General features: G+C 36.0%; 2 protein-coding genes across 12 annotated transcripts in view; one reads left to right on the top strand and one right to left on the bottom strand.

The window, feature by feature from the left end:
• Positions 1-15418, bottom strand: part of LOC144957882 (arylsulfatase B-like) — a 25072-nt gene extending 9654 nt beyond the window's left edge. Inside the window, exons 1-5 of one of the 7 annotated variants that reach the window (XR_013642247.1) lie at positions 15264-15395; positions 13380-13493; positions 11831-11990; positions 3137-3249; positions 992-1108 (exon numbers count right to left, since the gene is read on the bottom strand). Coding sequence is in view for 5 of the 7 variants with exons in the window: in XM_078889399.1 (XP_078745525.1) it covers positions 992-1108; positions 3137-3249; positions 11831-11990; positions 13380-13493; positions 15264-15410 (651 nt within the window). In the remaining 2 variants the exon portion in view is untranslated. Of the gene's footprint in view, positions 1-991; positions 1109-3136; positions 3250-4858; positions 4972-11830; positions 11991-13379; positions 13494-14515; positions 14726-14787; positions 14959-15121 lie in introns of those variants that run through there. The other 6 variants (XR_013642246.1, XM_078889399.1, XM_078889400.1 and 3 more) reach the window with 6 other exon arrangements.
• A 4107-nt stretch (positions 15419-19525) lies between these two features.
• The window catches only part of LOC144957880 (unconventional myosin-Ia-like), a 228203-nt gene continuing 227728 nt past the window's right edge, over positions 19526-20000 (top strand). For 2 of the 5 annotated variants that reach the window (XM_078889381.1, XM_078889392.1), the window contains exon 1: positions 19526-19721. The gene's annotated coding sequence lies outside the window, so the exon portion shown is untranslated. The remainder of the gene's footprint in view (positions 19722-20000) is intronic. The other 3 variants (XM_078889390.1, XM_078889393.1, XM_078889391.1) reach the window with 3 other exon arrangements.

Here is a 20000-nt window from a genome sequence, read left to right as displayed (position 1 = left end):
TCCTGGTTAAATAATGATAAATAAACCGAAAAAAACTGATGATCTAGCATCAAAATAATAATAGTTATGGTTTTTAAATGTGTAGATTGTCCCTTCTTTAAAATTCTTTCTTTGCATCATTTCCGGAGTCAAATTATCTAGTTGTCTTACAAAAAAATGTGTCACCATCCAAAATATGATTGACAGATAGCAATATAACTCAACATGCATGCGGTTTAAGAACTGTTCTTTCAGGTAATATAAAATTCTTGACTCTAACACATAGTTAACCCTCTCCTTACCACCTACAGTAAAATCGTCACATTTGTTACGACACTATATATTTTCTTATTCAGATTTATTTTGTACATCACACACTTTGAGGAATGATCTTTCCTTAATCAATAAGAACATAAAGTTGTTTTGTAGAGAGATTGTTTGAGTTTTAAAAAATCCATTTTTCTGCTGGGTAAGCCTGCCATTTTGGGGATATACTGAAAATGATCAGTAAGGAGAGAGTTAAGCAATAGTAATTTAGCATGTAAAAATGTCAAGTTACTTTTGCAATGTGCATATAAGAGTTGGTAGGAACCAAGTCTAGGTGTTTTTTAAGAGTACTTGATCATTTTTGGACTAGAACACATTAATTGTTCACTAAAACCAGACCTGTCTCGTACTACAAAAAATTAGTAGAATTACCAATTTTTGGCTCCAGCTACGGAACAACATTTGCTTATTTTGACTCAATAAATCTTGTTGAAATGGAAAGTTTAGTTCCATAGAACCTATATTCAGGTCTTTGGGGTGTGTTTGGATCATGCTGAGGGCAAATTATTTATTTCTAAAGCTACTTAAAGTCACTTTTTCTTTTATCCTTTGGAAACTACGAATTTTTGACATTTCAAGTAGGCAGCTGCGCGGTACATACAGTTGTTTCAATGCTCCGGCATTTCATCAATCGACACATTGACATGAGTAAATAATAATAATAAAAATTGAAACAAAATTCTACCTGATTAGCCTCGTAGGTATGGTCGTAATAGTCCTCACATCCTTGGTAGTAACCCAGATGGGACTCGAACCCACGATACAATGGGGTGTAGTCCCAGCTCACCATACCCAAGTGCCACTGTGAGTAAAAAAAAAAAAAAAAAAAAAAAAGAAATTTATAATTGGATTTTAAATATGTGACTATCACATCAGTTTGATGTGAGATCACAATGATGTGAGGATAAATAATGTGAAGAAAATTGAGCTTAAAGATTGATTTTAAAAAAAATCATTTCTACAAAACTTATCGAGGGCATCAATCTTGCCTCTCTCTAAATGCAGCTATGTGGTCTTGTGATACGACATTCGCCTTCCATCCCGAAAGTCCTGGTTTCAAGTCTATCTTTAAGCGCTGCTGAGTTGAGTCCTTAGAAAAGGCTCTTTACTCACATTGTCTCACCAAACTCAGATGTAAAATGAGTACCTGGTCATAAACAGCTTTGACTCTGGGAATAAAATTGTGGATATCGCCTAACAGGTGTCATATCTCGTCCTACATTGTATTTTTATTTTCCTATTAACTACTTAGGATGCTGAAAGTGTGTTTTAAAACTGTTCACAAAGATAAGAGAAGAAAGTGTGTTTTAAAACTGTTCACAAAGATAAGAGAAGAAAGTGTGTTTTAAAACTGTTCACAAAGATAAGAGAAGAAAGTGTGTTTTAAAACTGTTCACAAAGATAAGAGAAGAAAGTGTGTTTTAAAACTGTTCACAAAGATAAGAGAACAAAGTGTGTTTTAAAACTGTTCACAAAGATAAGAGAACAAAGTGTGTTTTAAAACTGCTCACAAAGATAAGAGAAGAACATGTGTGTTTTAAAACTGCTCACAAAGATAAGAGAGGAAAGTGTGTTTTAAAACTGCTCACAAAGATAAGAGAACAAAGTGTGTTTTAAAACTGCTCACAAAGATAAGAGAAGAAAGTGTGTTTTAAAACTGCTCACAAAGATAAGAGAACAAAGTGTGTTTTAAAACTGCTCACAAAGATAAGAGAACAAAGTGTGTTTTAAAACTGCTCACAAAGATAAGAGAAGAAAGTGTGTTTTAAAACTGCTCACAAAGATAAGAGAAGAAAGTGTGTTTTAAAACTGTTCACAAAGATAAGAGAAGAAAGTGTGTTTTAAAACTGTTCACAAAGATAAGAGAAGAAAGTGTGTTTTAAAACTGTTCACAAAGATAAGAGAAGAAAGTGTGTTTTAAAACTGTTCACAAAGATAAGAGAAGAAAGTGTGTTTTAAAACTGTTCACAGAGATTATGTTTTGTTTGTTTTAAGCGTTTTACGGCGCTTGCAACACATCTAGGTTATATCAGCGCCAGTAAAAAGGAAGAACATGAGATAGTAAAAAGTTCTAAAATTACAATTAAAGCACCTAAGAGAAAGTAAGACATAGGGGAACTGGGAACAAATAGGGATCAGATGTAGATTCCAACAGCACACTATCAGTATACTTAGTTTGAGATCACCTATAAGTCTCATCCGGACACAAGCACAAATTCCAACAAATAGGAATACACTCAAATGCTTACATTATACATTCAAAATAACAAATATAATAATACATAACAGAGAGATGATTTACAAGGAAAAAATATCATCTCCCATAACAATAACTATGCATTTGACTGTTTCACTCCGAGCAAGGACCAAGTAATCTCGTTCCAAGACAAAGACAGAAAGCATGTTGGAAAACAGATATAAGGGGATAGAAGACACAGTATGTACCCCCCTGCCCACTATGGGAGGTCACAGAGATGAGAGAAGCAAGCGTGTTTTACAACTATTCACAAAGATAAGAGAAGCAAGTGTGTTTTACTTGTTTGCTCAATACTAAAGAAGCTGAAGTATTCGCCTGCTGTGCGCAGAAAATGGAAAAGCAATTAAGTTTTATGACTGCAAAAAAAAAATATTTTTAACGGTTTGTGTTTTACTGCTCTGCACAAAACTGTATAAGCCAGGGTATTTTACTTTTGTATACAAATATGAAATAAACCAGGGCCTCTTGGTTTTGCACACACAACAGTTCTGCATTATGAATTGAGAACTTGCTGGTAAATGATTCTCTTTTATAAAAAGCATTCCCTTTATAACTTTTACATTTTTTCTTCACCTTTCCAACAATGTGGGATCTGTATCCGAGGGTGTTGAGATGTTGGGACATCAGAGTTTCATTAAGAGGCAAGCCGTACGCTTGATCTCCAACTATTACGCTGTGCTGCATGCCTTTAAAACATCATAGGAGCAAAAGAAGAAAAAATTGGGCAGTAAGATGGGGCTCTCAAAGAATTAGAAATGTGTCCAATCTAATCAAAACAGTATTATGTCAGGATGTACCTGATGCAGAAAATTGAATTTAAAGCTCGACTCATACAGGTTGAGTTAAAATAAACAACTTAACAGTCACAGCTATCTTATCTAATCCAGAAATCCACAATCCGGATGTCTCCATTATCCAGACAGGCTACCTGGTGACAAGTTTTTATTTCTTCTTTATTTGTACACTTCAGAGACGGATTCAATCACCCGGATGTCCCTGAAATCCAGACAAAATGCTGGGAATGGAGGTGTTCGGATTAGAGAGACGTGATGGTTTTGTTTTATCAAACTTCAAAAACCTTTGATGACCTAAATCTGATCATTTTTACTTTAAAATCAATTTTCCTTCATTTTATTCATTCTGACATAATACCAGATTGACTATGGACAGGGTCGGCCTGACCAGGGTTGTGTGCCAGGAAGGGTTATTGATATCCAATGACAAAATATAAATCTTAACAAAAGTGATAGAAATACAATTGGAATGAATGACGACAAATTACGAGATTTCCATAAATGGCCCATTCGGGGAGCTTTGTTCTACTTTTAGTTTTACAAATCCAATTCAAAGAGCTGATTTAAAATTTTGGAAATTTTTATTAGTAGGTAAAAATAAAAGTAAGACAAAATGTCTACCTATGACCATTTTAAGAATTCTCTTGATGTGTCTTTATGTGTACTTTTTATTTTTTGAGTAATTCCGAAAGGAATCATTCAATGGTTCCATTTTTGTTGTTGTTAATTTGATGATTTAGCTGATAATATTGTTAGTTGTAACCCAAAAGCTAATCCTAAATGGCCTTTGCATTTCACTGAAGAAACATTTGAGTGGTTAAGACTGGTAAGTAAAAAAAAACAAAAAAACTACCTTCGTCTTTGCATTAAAAAAAAAAAAGGCAATGAATCATGAAATATCTGGAGATGAAGCCGAATAAAAAAAAATATACTCCTGATGTACGGGAAAATAAAATAAAAGATTGATAATATATAAGGCAAAAAGTCATGGAATAAGATCTGACTGCAAGTCGAGTCACTTCTCGGGACCACAACATTCAATGGGTCTAAAACAAATCTGTTTTTCTCAATCAGAAAAAAAAAAAAATAATTAAAGATTTGTTTTAGCTAAACATTACTTTGTTTCTTCTATATACTTCATTATTTTCTATTTTCATTTTGTAAAAAATACATATACCAGTTCACTTACATACCAAACATTTTAAGAAAATTTCTCAAACTATTTTAAAATGAAATTTAACATTTTAAAAAAAAATTTGAAATAAAATTGTGACGAATTTTGTTTGCAACAGAATCAACCACTCCTATGGTCTCCAATAATAAAAATAAAGTCCAAAGCAAATCTAAGAAAAAACGTTTCACTACGAACTACAGGCAAATGAAAAGTAATTTGATTTTTTTTCTTCTCCAAATATAAAGAGAATTTGTCATTGGATAGCAGATGGAAACTGTTCGGTGTTAGTAGAAAATCTCTAATATCTTTTACTGTCCATCAGCTTACCTTCCCTACAATATGAGACCTGTAGCCCAATTTATTGAGATGCTCTGACATCAGAGTCTCATTGAGTGATAATCCCCACGGCTCGTCGCCGTAAATCACGCTGTGTTGTGTACCTTTGGCAAATAAATGAAAACAAACAAATGTGACCCGTCGTCTAAATACAGTATTATATCAGCCTTAATCAGATTGCAAAATTGAATTTTAATGAAAAACGTCTGGAGCTTTAAATATTGAGAGTTTCACCTTAACAACGCCATTCTCTCATTTGTCTTTAGTGTTTCCTTCATCGTGTTTTGTTTACAAAGTGGAATGATTCATCTTAATAACGCCACTACTGCATTATCTCATTCATCTGTGGTGTTTCATTCATCCTGTTTTGTTGATAAAGGGGAAACCCGAAACATTCATTTGATCTGTTTTTGTAATTAAATTGAAGCTTACATACATTAAATTTCACATTATTTTTTATTTCTTCGAGCTTCGAGCAGCAACATTTACATCAACCAGGCAAAGGATGTCGTGTCAATTGGATCCTGAGTTTAGCAGTGACCCTATGACTTATTTTTGTTTTCATCTGGCACTTACTTGTCCATAGGGAATGAGATTAGCGGAAGAGTAGCGTCCCTTGATTGGAAGTCACGAGCGGAAAAGTTATTAGAGAGAGAACGTCATGTTGGTTGTGCAGCATGAGACACTTCACCGAAAGTGAGGACGAGAGAGACGCATGCGCAAAACCATTTTGACGTTCTCTTTGTAAGGTGACGTCCAATCAAGGGACGTTACTCTTCCCCTAATCTCATTCCCTATACCCTATTTTTCTCATCAAGAAAAAAAATTTATATAACTTTCAATTTTCGCTTCACAACGACATAATACCATATTGAGTGAGTCACAGAGGTGACACAAAATTTATCCGGTATTTTTTTTGTTAGGGTGAACCAGACAACTGAAAATGAGATTAAGGTCTTCATCATTGAACTTTACTTGTAATTCAACAAACATTATTTAAAAGAAGTGGATGAATATAGTAGGAATAGTAGTCTTGAAGTACGTGGTCCTTCGGAGCCATTAGGCCCAAAGAGCTGGTGTTTATCCTCAGTTTCTGAAGCATCAAACAAACAAACAACAGCAATAGACACTAAGATAACCCCGCCTCTCGGACAATCGTCATAATGTAAACAATGGCTGTGATTGGTAAACATAGCAAACTACACATGTTTACTATCAATAGTATGTGTCTAAGTAAAATACCCACTGTTCTACCGCTTAATCAATTGAACTAACATAGAAAACTGTTTAACGTTTATAATGTGATCGAGAAAATCGTGTGGTAACTAGTCACCCATTTGGCGGTATAAAAACAATAACAATGGTCAAAGAGAGGTCGATTTCATTCACGTTATTGTTTTGAAACAACCAACTATGTTTGTCCGAGCACGTGGGAAGGTGTGTCACAAATTCCATGTTTTGATTGGTCAAAAATCTACTGGTTAATTGTATGCTACCCATTTGTAAATACTTTTACCAGATCAAACAGACCCAATCACTGCAGATTAGATGGGGAGGGGAGGGGGGGGGGGGGGCTGCACATGGGATCAATATGAATATATGTGAAGCGAGCGCTCTACCAAATGATCCTAGGAAATAAAGTACTGCAAAAAAATAAATTTTCACAATTTAAGTACAAATTAAGCCATCTGAAGGACAGACTGGAAAACTTTTTGAACAAAATTTAAAATTAACAGTTTCAAAAGATAACAAAATTTGACAAGGACAAGGTGTGTTTCGGGCTTAAACAATTTTTCAGCTGAAAAAAAACAAAAACAAAACAGTATTATATATTATTGGTTATTTCGTATGACAATATCCTGTTTTTTGTTGTTGACTGAGGTAGGGTTTGGTCTCAAAACATTCAGTGTTACATATTTTAATATTTTTTTGAAGTTCATGCATCTTTTTTCCTTTAACTCACTCAACCCTAACACTGACTATATCCGTTGTTTACACGGGTTACTTTTACCCAATGCCTCTTTATTACATTTTTTTCTGAGACAAATTATAGATGCAGTATCAAAACTAAAGTTTTTAATTTTTACATGTTAATGGTAGCTGAATTAAAATATCTATGCACATGTTCATTTTTAATACATTTTTTTTTCCAATTTTGAAAAGTAGCAAAAATCCCTAGGATTGAGTGAATTAACCTTTTCACTAATTTTAACTTAAACAAAAATGTCAGTGTCTGGTTCACTTTGACGTAAAACTACATTGGAGTGGTCAGTTTGTTTGTTTGTTTGTTTTTAGGTGTTTAACGACGCTTTCAAAACTTTTTAAGTAAGTCATTTAAGCGCCCGTGGAGTGGTCAGTCACATAACACTAACTCAAATGGATATATTCAAATTGTTAAAAAAAAAAAAAAAAAAAAAAAAAAAAAACCAACAAATATATATATATATATATATATATTATATATATATATATATATATATATATATATATATAATATATATATATATAAAAAATATATATATATATATATATATATATATATATATATATATATATATATATATATATATATATATAAATAAAAATTGAGCTTTTATATAGCACACTATCCACTTAATGTACTCAAAGCACTTTACAAGGAATCCGTATCCAACAGCAACACTTAACATGTAGGATGAGACATGATGCCTGTTAGGTGATATTACAATTTTTTCAGACACAGACAACGCTGTTAAATAGCCAGGTACTCATTTTACACCCGAGTAAGATGAGAGAATTTGAGTAAAAAGCCTTTTCCAAGGACACACAACTATGCACCAATCGGAGCAGGACTCGAACCGAGGACCTTCATATCCAAAAGGGGGTGCCATACCACTAGACCACATTATAATTATAACCTCAATATCGTGACCCAGTTATTCATTTGAATATTTTTACCTGTGTTAGTTTTGTTTTTGTTTTTAAGGGTTTTACGGTGCTTGCAACACATTTAGGTCATATCAGCGCCAGTAAAAAGGAAGAAAATGGGATAGTAAAAAGTTCTAGAATTACAATTAAAGCACCCAAGAGAAAGTAAGACAAAGGGAAACTGGGAACAAATAGGGATCAGATGTAGATTCCAAGAGCATACCACCAATGTACTTAGTTTGAGATCACCTATAAATACCATCTGGACACAAGCACAAAATCCAACAAAGAGGAACACACTCAAATGCGTACATTATACATTAAAAATAACAAATATAATAATACATAACAGAGAGATGATTTTCAAGGAAAAAAAATATCATCTCCCAAAACAATAACTATGCATTTGACTGTTTCCTTCCCAGCTAGGACTCTGGCCAGGGCCAGGACAAAACCAAATAATCTCATTCCAAGACAAAGATAAAAAGCATGTTGGAAAACAGATATAAGGGGATAGACAACACGGAGTAAGAAGATCAGCATGAACATTGTACAGATCTATGCCCCAACAAATGATGCAACAGATGAGGACAAAGATACATTTTATGGTCTGCTACAACAAGTCATTGACCAGTTGCCAAGGACAGACATCAACATATTGATGGGAGATGCTAATGCAAAAGTGGGACAGGATGACGTAGGCTATGAAGGTATCATGGGACGTCATGGCATGGGAGAAATGAATGATAATGGTGAGAGATTTGCAAATTTCTGTGCATTCAACAGTTTGGTGATTGGAGGATCAGTGTTCCCCCATAAGAGGATCCACAAAGCAACTTGGGTCTCACCAGATGGTGTGACAGAGAATCAGATTGATCATTTTTGTATCTCTCGTAGATTCAGACGTTCATTGGAAGCTGTGACAGTACGGAGAGGGGCAGATGTTGGATCAGACCACAACCTGCTATTGGCAAAGTTTAAGCTCCGACTCAGAAAACACGGGGCCAGATCACATACAAGAAGAAAATTCGAGGTGAATGCACTTGATGGGGAAAAGAATGAGGAATTCAAACTACAATTGAGTAATAGATTCCAACCTCTTATTGAGCTCGAGGAGGACATAGATGTAGAGTCACATTGGGCAAAGATCAAGGAAGTCTACATAACAACTTGCCACGAGGTATTGGGGGTAAAGAAATCGGAACATAAAGAATGGATAAGTCCAACCACCTTGAACCTTATTGAAAAGAGGAGAACAAGGAAGGAACAAGTGAATGCAAGCCGAACAAGGGCTTCAAGACTGGATGCACAAGAGCAGTATCGAGCCATAGCTAAGGAAGTCAAAAGATCTGTGAAGAAAGACAAGGAAGCATTCATGAACAGACTTGCAGAGAAAGCAGAAGCAGCAGCGACTGGAGGACACATGATGATCCTTTATCAAACTACCAAGACACTTGCTGGAAAATATGGGAAACCAGAGGTACCAGTCAAAGACAAAGATGGGAAAACTATTTTTGGAAAAGAGGCTCAATCTGAACGATGGAGGGAACATTTCAACTGCCTTCTGAACAGACCACCACCAGACAACCAGCCAGAAATTTTGCCTGCAAGGAATGAGCTACCAATTAGCTGTGATCCACCATCGATAGCAGAGATTGTGGGTGCCATTAACAAGATGAAAAGGGGGAAAGCTGCTGGACCAGACCAGATTCCACCGGAGGCTCTAAAAGTTGATGCGGAAAGAAATGCTGAGGCCCTGCACCCACTATTTGAGAGAATCTGGAATGACGGGATATTCCCAAAGGATTGGAAGGAAGGGCATCTTATCAAGCTTCCAAAGAAAGGGGACCTCAGTAATTGTAATAATTATCGAGGCATCACTCTTCTTTCTATCCCAGGAAAGGTTTTCAACCGTATTATTTTAGAGAGAATTAAGAATGCAACAGATGCTAAACTGCGGGACGAACAGGCAGGTTTTCGGAAAAACAGTTCAACCACCGACCAGATTGCCTCTCTGCGAGTCATAGTGGAACAGTCTATAGAATGGAACTCTCCTCTTATTGTCAACTTTCTGGATTACGAGAAGGCTTTCGACAGTATTGACAGAGCAACATTGTGGAAAATTCTGGCACATTATGGACTCCCTGAAAAGATAGTAAACCTCATTAAGGAAATGTATGAAGGATCAAGTTGCAGGGTTGTACATGAAGATCAGCTTACTGACAGCTTTGAAATTAAGACTGGTGTCAAGCAGGATGCTTGTTCTCTCCATTCCTGTTCATCCTTGCCATTGATTGGCTAATGAAGGAAACCTCCAAAGGGAGAAGAAATGGGATACAGTGGACCCCCTGGACACAGTTGGATGATCTGGATCTTGCAGATGATCTGGCTCTTTTGTCCCACACCCAGGACCAGATGCAAGCAAAAACCACAATTATAAACAGCCTCTCGGAATCAATTGGTCTAAGAATTCACCCTGCAAAGTCAAAGGTCTTGAGGATAGGTACGCGTCAAAGGGAGCAGATCAAAGTAAAAGATCAGGAACTCGAAGATATAGACACTTTCTGCTATCTCGGAAGTATAATTGACAAGGATGGAGGCACGGAAGCAGAGGTGAAAGCGCGAATAGGAAAGGCACAGGCTGCATTCACATCTTTGAACAGAGTTTGGAGAACTAAAGATATCTCCCTTCAACTAAAGCTAAGACTTTTCAACTCAAACGTGAAGTCTGTCCTACTGTATGGATGTGAAACTTGGAACACCATCACAGGCATGTATAAGGAGGGTACAGATTTTTGTAAACAGGTGCATGCATAAGCTACTCAGAATAAAATGGATGGATAGAATAAAAAATGAAGAAGTATGGAAAAGAACACAGCAGAAACCAGTGGGAGAGGATATAGGAAGAAGACGATGGAGGTGGATTGGACACACGCTTAGAAAGAATGACTCAACTATAACAAAGAAAGTATTGGACTGGAACCCTCAGGGCAGAAGATCAAGGGGAAGGCCACGAGGAACATGGAGAAGAATTAAAGAAGCTGATATACAGAGAAGTGGTAAGACCTGGAATGAGATAAAAAAGTTGGCTCGGGATAGAGAAGGATGGAAACTGTTTGTCTGTGGCCTATACCCTGACCCAGGGTGAAAAAGGCAATGATGATGATGATGATATATATATAGCACACTATCCACTTAATGTACTCAAAGCACTTTACAAGGAATCCGTATCCAACAGCAACACTTAACATGTAGGATGAGACATGATGCCTGTTAGGTGATATTACAATTTTTTCAGACACAGACAACGCTGTTAAATAGCCAGGTACTCATTTTACACCCGAGTAAGATGAGAGAATTTGAGTAAAAAGCCTTTTCCAAGGACACACAACTATGCACCAATCGGAGCAGGACTCGAACCGAGGACCTTCATATCCAAAAGGGGTGCCATACCACTAGACCACATTATAATTATAACCTCAATATCGTGACCCAGTTATTCATTTGAATATTTTTACCTGTGTTAGTTTTGTTTTTGTTTTTAAGGGTTTTACGGTGCTTGCAACACATTTAGGTCATATCAGCGCCAGTAAAAAGGAAGAAAATGGGATAGTAAAAAGTTCTAGAATTACAATTAAAGCACCCAAGAGAAAGTAAGACAAAGGGAAACTGGGAACAAATAGGGATCAGATGTAGATTCCAAGAGCATATCACCAATGTACTTAGTTTGAGATCACCTATAAATACCATCTGGACACAAGCACAAAATCCAACAAAGAGGAATATACTCAAATGCGTACATTATACATTAAAAATAACAAATATAATAATACATAACAGAGAGATGATTTACAAGGAAAAAAAATATCATCTCCCAAAACAATAACTATGCATTTGACTGTTTCCTTCCCAGCTAGGACTCTGGCCAGGGCCAGGACAAAACCAAATAATCTCATTCCAATACAAAGATAAAAAGCATGTTGGAAAACAGATATAAGGGGATAGAAGACACAGTATGTACCCTCCCTGCCCACTATGGAAATTTTTTTTTTTTACCTGTGTGGACCGGATGCCGACCGGTGAGTAATGCTGCCCTGGTCGGTGTACAGATGGGACTGACATAGTAGTTGTTGAGGAGGATTCCATTATACGCTAGGAAGTCGATGTTAGGAGTTGGGATCTGGTCGGACCCATGGAAGCTGACATCGTTGTAACCCTGGGTCAATATTCAATGATAATGATAATGATTTGAGTTCATACGACGAAAACAAAGAAGAAAGTTCTTTTATTCTATGTATGACTTTTAAAAAACTGATCTTTATTGTTCCCAAAAAAGTGGCGATTTGTCATTTGGTTACACATTTATAACAATACAATATTGACATGGACACACTCACACAAGATGCGCACTAGTAACATAGCAGTTATTGAAAAAAAAAAAGGAGATCAGATTAATATGATGTATTTATAGAGAATTTCCATTGTAGAGAAGTAGGTGAGTGAGATGACTGAGGGGTTATGACATTGCACTGTGACCCAAAAGGTGTCAGGTTTGAGCCCCGCTTCTGATTTTGTTTTTTCTAGAGTAAGATTATTAACCCACAATTTGCTTATTTTGGATAATCTGGATTTTTACTGTTGACATCAGACATTTTACTGTTGACATCAGACATTTTACTGTTGACATCAGACATTTTACTGTTGACATCAGACATTTTACTGTTGACATCAGACATTTTACTGTTGACATCAGACATTTTACTGTTGACATCAGACATTTTATTTGATGGATCATCTCTATTCCTTCATGAAGTGCCAAGGCAATGGCATTTAACAATGCTGTACGTAAGGGCTTCAGTTTTGTTTTTTTTTTCTACAGGGACGTCATTTCCATAACAGTTAGTAAAAGTAAAAGTCATTATTCCAGGAGACAAAAATAATTTTGACATAAGACTACAGGTTTCAACCAATTATCACAATTATGCCTGTGCTGAATCAAGTGCTCTACAAATTGAGCCACAGCACCACCGAACCCCTCTTTCCAAGCAATATTCTAGCTTTCTACTCGGAAGGTATAAATGACAATGTGAAATTGAATGTAAGCTTCAATTTATTGTACGAAAACAGATAAAGTGGACGTTTCAGGTTTTCCCTTTATCAACAAAACAGAATGAATGAAACATTTCAGACGAATGAGATAATGTGGAGGTGGCATTGTTAAGATGATTTTTTTTGTTTTTTTTGTTTATTCATTGTAATAACGCCACTACCTCATTATCTCATTTGTTTGTTGAGTTTCATTCATCCTGTTTTGTTGATACAGTGGAAACCCAAAACATCCATTATATCTGCTTTCGTACATTAAATTAAAGCTAACATTCAATTTCACATTGTTATTTATTTATTCGAGCTTTGAGCAGCAACATTTAGATTACTCGAAAGATAGAAGGCAATTGTTACTATTCATCACAAATGATATAACCCGGAGCAAACAACAGTCGATAGACCGGATGGCTTGTAAACGATACTTGGCTTGAAACATTTCTTATTCCTATTTCATCCCACTCATTCCTATTTAACTCCACAAAATCAGAATAAAATTTACCAAGTCATCGGCCACAATGACGATAATGTGAGGTCTTGTAGAACACAAGCATGCTGAAATCATGGACAGCCACACAACAAGTACAACTGAGGTCTTGCTAAAGTCCATCTCTAGCTGAAAAGCAAAAAAGAGATTTATTTGATCAGTTTAAAGAAAAGGGCATTTGGAGGGCCAATCAAGCCATGGTAACGTAGACATGGTAAAAATAAAAACATTGATTTTTTAAAATTTCAAACACTGTTTTTGTTTCTTTATATATACACATGTGCAAAAGAAGCTTAACATTTTTACACGCTGAATTACTATTGTTAAACTATGTGTTAAAGATTTTTATATCACCCAAAAGAGTATTTATTTAATCACATGCAATCTTATTTATTTTGCAATCTGTCCACCACAATGTGAATGGAGAACATTTTTGTAAGACAACTTGATATCATATTTCGACTTCGGAAATGACACAAATAAGGAATTTTAAAGAATATTGTGGGACTACATTCCTACATTCTTCAAACTGAACCAGAACTCTTTTGCACCAACATGCCCTGATTGAACAATACCATGTTGTCTGCTACTGTTTACAAGTTATGTTGTTTTAGAACAAAACATATTTTCTTTGTGAAATAATTTTGTAATTACTTTGATTTCATTCAATTCTTTTACTCTTGAAAACATGCCGAAACTGAGTGTCGAAGAGAGAGCTGATCTACCTGGCCACATTCATGCTTGATGCCAGTAGCTGAGATTGCACAGCTTTTTAATGTTAGAACTACCTACCATTCCATTATCACAAAGTTCAATACTAAAAGGATATGTGAGGTATCAATGGCGGCCTGGTCAAACCAGAATAATAAGGGCCAATGATGATCGAACATTAGCTCGACACACAACCAACCCCTCTCTTATTATTCCTCTGACATCGCTGTGGAAAACAACATTTCAAGATGGACATTGTTAAGAAGAATTGCAACTGCTGGACTCCGAGCGAGAAGGCATCTGTGCAACTTCAACTAATTGAGAATAAGACCTCGGTGCTCGAGTGGCCAGTTGTAAATCCAGACTCGAATGTTATTGAGCATCTCTGAGATCTCCTCAAAAGACCAAGGGAACAACAGTACCAAGCAAGGAATTCTTACGAGGTTTGAAACATTGTTGAATCAGAGTAGAATATATCACAGCGAAATGACATCAGCTTCTTGATAAACTCTATGGGGAGTCTTGTCTGAGCAATGATTGGAAATCGTGGTGGCCATACGCGTTGCAGACTTCTTTTTTTTTTTTTTGCATAGAATTTTTTTTTTTTTTTAAACTAAAAGTTTCAGGGGGGTTCAATTAAAGATGCATAACTTCGTTATAAAGAGGAATATCGTAGATATTTTGGTATCATTATTTTATTTTCGTTACTAACCGGGCACCTAGCCTCAGGATCTACGTACACGGTAACATTTATACACGGTAACCTTGGTGGATTAAATTGTATTGTTTGATTTAAAAAAAATAACACACACACACACACACACACACACACACACATACAGAGCGAGGTCCATCCATTGCTATGCTTGTATTGTAGCGGTAAACCAGTTACCGGAGCTACCGTGTACGTAGATCCTGAGGCTAGGTGCCCGGTTACCGTGTACGTGTAGACACTGCCCAATTTCGTGAGCTTTCAAAAAGGGGGGAAATCGTTTTTCTACCCAAACTCACAAGAAGAATAACACACAACAGTGAATGGAACTCACAAGGACACCCCCAAAAAAAAAAAAATGAAAACAATTCACAACGGCAGCAACAACAAACTGGAACACATTGAAATTGAAATTGAAACACAACATCGGTCTCAAGGCGGACTAGCTACTATCTATCCTGACTTGAGAGACGTACCTTACAATACAGATAATACAAAGCACAAGCAATGTTTATATTTTTATCTTCTATAACCAGGCTCATCCAAAGTGTAAACGAGATGCTAGATAATAGATATCTAAACACAACGGTGTAGAATTTACACGTCATGTGATTACAAATCATGTGGCATGTGGGGGAATTGTCAAGTATTTTTTCTAATAAAATGCCAAACAAATAATTTTTAAAGTAAAAGTTTTAAAAAATAAAATTAATTAATCTTTATTTTATTTTCTCATCGCCCTAAAAATGTGTCTTGTCTTATATAAATGAAAGAATCTTTTCTTCCTATATAAATAATTGGTGAAATAGTGTTTACTGCTCTGTGTTTTTTAACGATTGTGTTTTGATGAATATTGCAGAAAAATAAACCCCAAAACAATCAAATTAATAAGATATTGAGTTGCTTCTTCAATTTCCAAAATGAACAAATTAAGATAACATACTTGGATAACAAACGCAAAACAAACAAAAACAAAACAAACAAACAAAAATAAAGGAAAGAGAAAATGGCAAAAGAAAGCCAAATTGTCGTTCAGTCAACAAGATCATGTAACATGATAACATTACTATGTATTAGATTGTTGCTAACAATTTAGATATTGAACAACTATCTTTGCATTTTCGTGTAATTTAATCGATAAATATATCAAGCTGATCTAAAAATTTTATTTTTTTAAATTGATATGTTAATATGTGTATAAGACTTTACTGTCGGCTTAAACGGGTTTTTAAAAAGGACCTTTAAAAAATGTTTGTTTTGTTTGTAGGCCACCTCTCTTCGGAGTAGCACTGCGAATAGTTCTTCCTCTATTCGCAATAGAGGCTAGGGATAGAGGATTGGGCGCAAAATATAAATAAACTACATTATTATTATTATTATTATTATTATTATTATTATTATTATTATTATTATTATTATTACTATTGTTATTATTATTGTTATTATTATTATTATCATTATTTTTTATTATTACTATTAGTAGTATTATTATTATTTTATGATTATTATTTTTTTTAAATATTACATTTATTATTATTTTGCGTTACGTTAACGATGACGACGTGTCTGTTGTTGTGTAGTGATGGTGGTGTTGATGTGGTGGTTGTGATTGTAGTGGTGGTGATGATGATGCCGTGATGGTAGTGATGATGACTATAAGAATAATGATGATGATGCAATTGTGGTGGCGGTTGCTGTAGTTTTGATAAAGATGTGCTAGCTGTGGTAGTGGTAGTAATGATGATGATGTGTTGGGTGTGGCTGTAGTGTCGGTGGTAGCGGTGATGACAAGGAGGAGGTTCTTGTCTTGTCTGGTCTTGTGACGAGATTGGCGGGAGGTTTCGTGGTTGTCCTACGCCCAGATAAAATACGTTACTGTGAAGAATTTAAAGACTGGCTGGAGAATTCCTGTGTGAAGATGTAGCCATACGCTACCACTACTATGGGTTTACATAGGTCAAAAGACCCCAATAGGATTCAATAGTCCGATGTCACGCCGCCCAGCAACGGCGGCCATCGTGATTCTAAACAAAGAAAATCTGTACTTGTTATTCTTCATGCTGGCTAGAACTTTTCATATGTCATGTTATCAGAATGTGTAAAAGTCAAAACATGATCAGATTCGTAATGGTTTTTTTTTCCCTCTGGATACGCTTTTATGCTCGTCGGAGAAATATTTCATAAGGGCGTCCGCCATTGTTCCGATAGTTTAGAGCCAGTTACTAAGTTGCCATGCGTCATTATGAGGGAAGTGACGTTACGACTGTTGAAGCGTATTGTTAAGGTTCCATTATAATGAAAACACTCTCAAACCCACGCCAACTATTGTCCATTACAACACTCTTAAAACGAGCCTATAATTGTGCCCGGTTGTCAGACCTTAAATTAAATATGCTCATGTCGATTCAAATGCTTACAAAATATTATATTCAAAACAAAAGCAAAAGAAGTATAAAAAAAGATCCCCCCACCCAACCCCGAAAAAAATAATAAAAAAACCCTATAAATATAACAAAAACAACAGAACAAAAACAAAACGAAACAAACCAAAAAAAAAAAAAACAACAAAAAACAAACAAACAAAAAAAAACAAAAAACCCAAAAATAACATAACCAAGAACCCCCCCCCCCCCCCAGAGATATTTTTTTACAAGAAGTAATAGTATAATCTCCCAAAAACTCATTCTATAGATTTTTGAATGTCTCCCTGTCAGCCAAGGATTCCGTCAGGGCCATCAGTAGAAAAGAAAGGAATCTCATTTCGAGACAAAAGACGGAAAATGTCTTTTAGGGGACAGAAGACGGCAAAAGTGGTCCCCCTCCCTCCCACCATCCCCACCCCAACCACCATGAATAATAATAATAATAATAATAATAATAATAATAATAATAATAATAATAATAATAATAATAATAATAATAATAATAATAATAATAGGAATTATGATATATTATGAATATTATGAGTATAGAGCCTTTTCCAAGGACTCAACTATGCGCCGAGCGCGAGGCTCGAACCCAGGACCTTCCGATCCGAAAGCAAGTGTCGTACCACTAGACTACATAGCCGCACATTTGTTAAGTATTGCTGTGGTCATGGACCCTATATAAAGCGCTTTGAGCACATTCAGTGGATATTGTGCTATATAAAATCTCATTTTTAAAAGTGTTAATGAGAAATGAAAGAATTTAATAATTTAACTTCGTGCATGGATTTCTTATAGAAATAGTTATAACTATAACAATAGTAATGCACTAAACTATTTACATCTTTGGAGCACTAACTACCATTATAAAGCAATAAATGGAATATAGCGACATAAAGACAAACTTCGCATAATAGCAATATTTAATCATCCCAATGTGGTTGCTATTAAGCGGTTAAGGAACGCAATATACCTCCTCCGTGTTTTAAGTGAAAGAGCTATACAGGTTCAGACCCCACTATACCTCTGTTTTGTCGACTACAAAAAAGCTTTTGATAGAGTACGCCACGAAGAAATACTAAAACAACTGCACTCCATTGGCGCTGATGAGAAAGACCTCAGACTCATGCAAACATTATACTACACCCAGCAGGCATCTATCAAAATCGGAAACTCTACAGGAAATTCCATTCCTATTAAGAAAGGAGTCCGTCAAGGGTGTGTTGCCTCACCAGATCTGTTTAATCTATACCAAGAAACAATCATGAGGGCATAAATAATATGGAGGGAATAAAAGTGGGAGGTCACAACATAAATAATATAAGATACGCAGACGATACGGTACTCATTGCAACATCAGAAATCCAACTTCAAAAGATTGTTGACAAAGTGGTAGTAGATAGTGAAGCCAAGGAATGGAAGTGAATATCACCAAAACGGAATGCATGGTAATACAGAAAAACCCCGAAAACAACAACACCTGCAATATAACGATTCACGGCGAGCAACTTACCAACGTAGAAAGTTTTAAATACCTAGGTTCAATAGTGACAACAGATGGAAGATGTAACCGAGACATACGAGCAAGAATAACTCAAGCCAAACAGGCCTTCATGGACCTGGGAAACATTTTGAAAAACAAACAGATGTCGTTCGGGATTAGATTCCGAGTCTTGAAGTGCTACGTGTGGCCAATCTTGTTATACGGATGCGAAAGCTGGACTACAAATGCAGAAACACAAAAGAACATTGAAGCTTTTGAAATGTGGTGCTTGAGAAGGATGCAGAGAATATCGTATACTGCACACAAAACGAACGAAGAAGTGCTAAAACAAACATACCAACAAAGGAAACTAATGCCCTTAATAGTGGATCGACAACTATCCTTTTTCGGACACATAGTAAGGAAAGATAAGAATGAATACCTGGCAAGTTGTGGAAAAATACCTGGTAAACGCGCCCGGGGAGACAAAGAAAAACACTCATAGACCAACTGAAGGGCTTCACCAGCCTAACAATCCAAGAGCTGTTTGAAAAGGCAAGAGACAGGGAGGAATGGAGAGAGATAATTCATGCAGTATCCGAAGCCTGGACCAGGCATGGAACCTAGAAGAAGAAGAAGATAATGGTTCCAGACTGGTTTCGTCACATGCCACCGTCGGTGTCTGCCATTCTCGCGAGAAAAGCTGTGTTTTCACCCGACAAACATTTCGGCTATACTGCATTACTGCTAAGTAGGCGAGAAAGTGATTCCCTCTCCTCTCGCTGTCTGTTCATTCTCGCCTCTCTTCTCTCTCTCTCTCTCTCTCGTCACTCGCGCTCTCTAATCACCGCCGCTCTTTCAAAGACCGGTTGCCTTGTCGTACGACCGACCCCACCACACCCGTTACTTTTGGCTAGTAGTAATGGGGGTTTTCGTAGTATAATGTGTCAGATTTTCAGTCATTCTCTCTTTGCTTGAAGAAGGGGAGTTCAGTTCGCAATATTATTTTCATTGGTATCACTGAGGTTTCGATGAATGATTTTTCCTGTTGTGTTTGTTATTGTTATTAGTATTCCTCTTAGAATAATATACGCATACAAAAAGTATAGATATGCTGTTTGAAAGGGTTTCTTTAGAATTCTGTGATTTCGCTGTGATTTTATAACTGGTATTGGTATAATATTATTGATATTATTAGTGGCTGGATCTTCTTGTTATGGAATGGACAGCTAGATAGATATAGTGCCGAGGGATTGGACGAGAAGGTAAGCTTACGATATACCTAATAAATGATAATGATTTAA

The sequence above is a fragment of the Berghia stephanieae genome, chromosome 12, assembly GCF_034508935.2.
Source record: "Berghia stephanieae isolate SIO BIC M18660-M18661 chromosome 12, UCSD_Bste_1.3, whole genome shotgun sequence".
In the NCBI taxonomy this organism is placed as follows: domain Eukaryota; kingdom Metazoa; phylum Mollusca; class Gastropoda; order Nudibranchia; family Aeolidiidae; genus Berghia; species Berghia stephanieae.
This window is presented reverse-complemented; position numbering and strand designations above follow the sequence as displayed.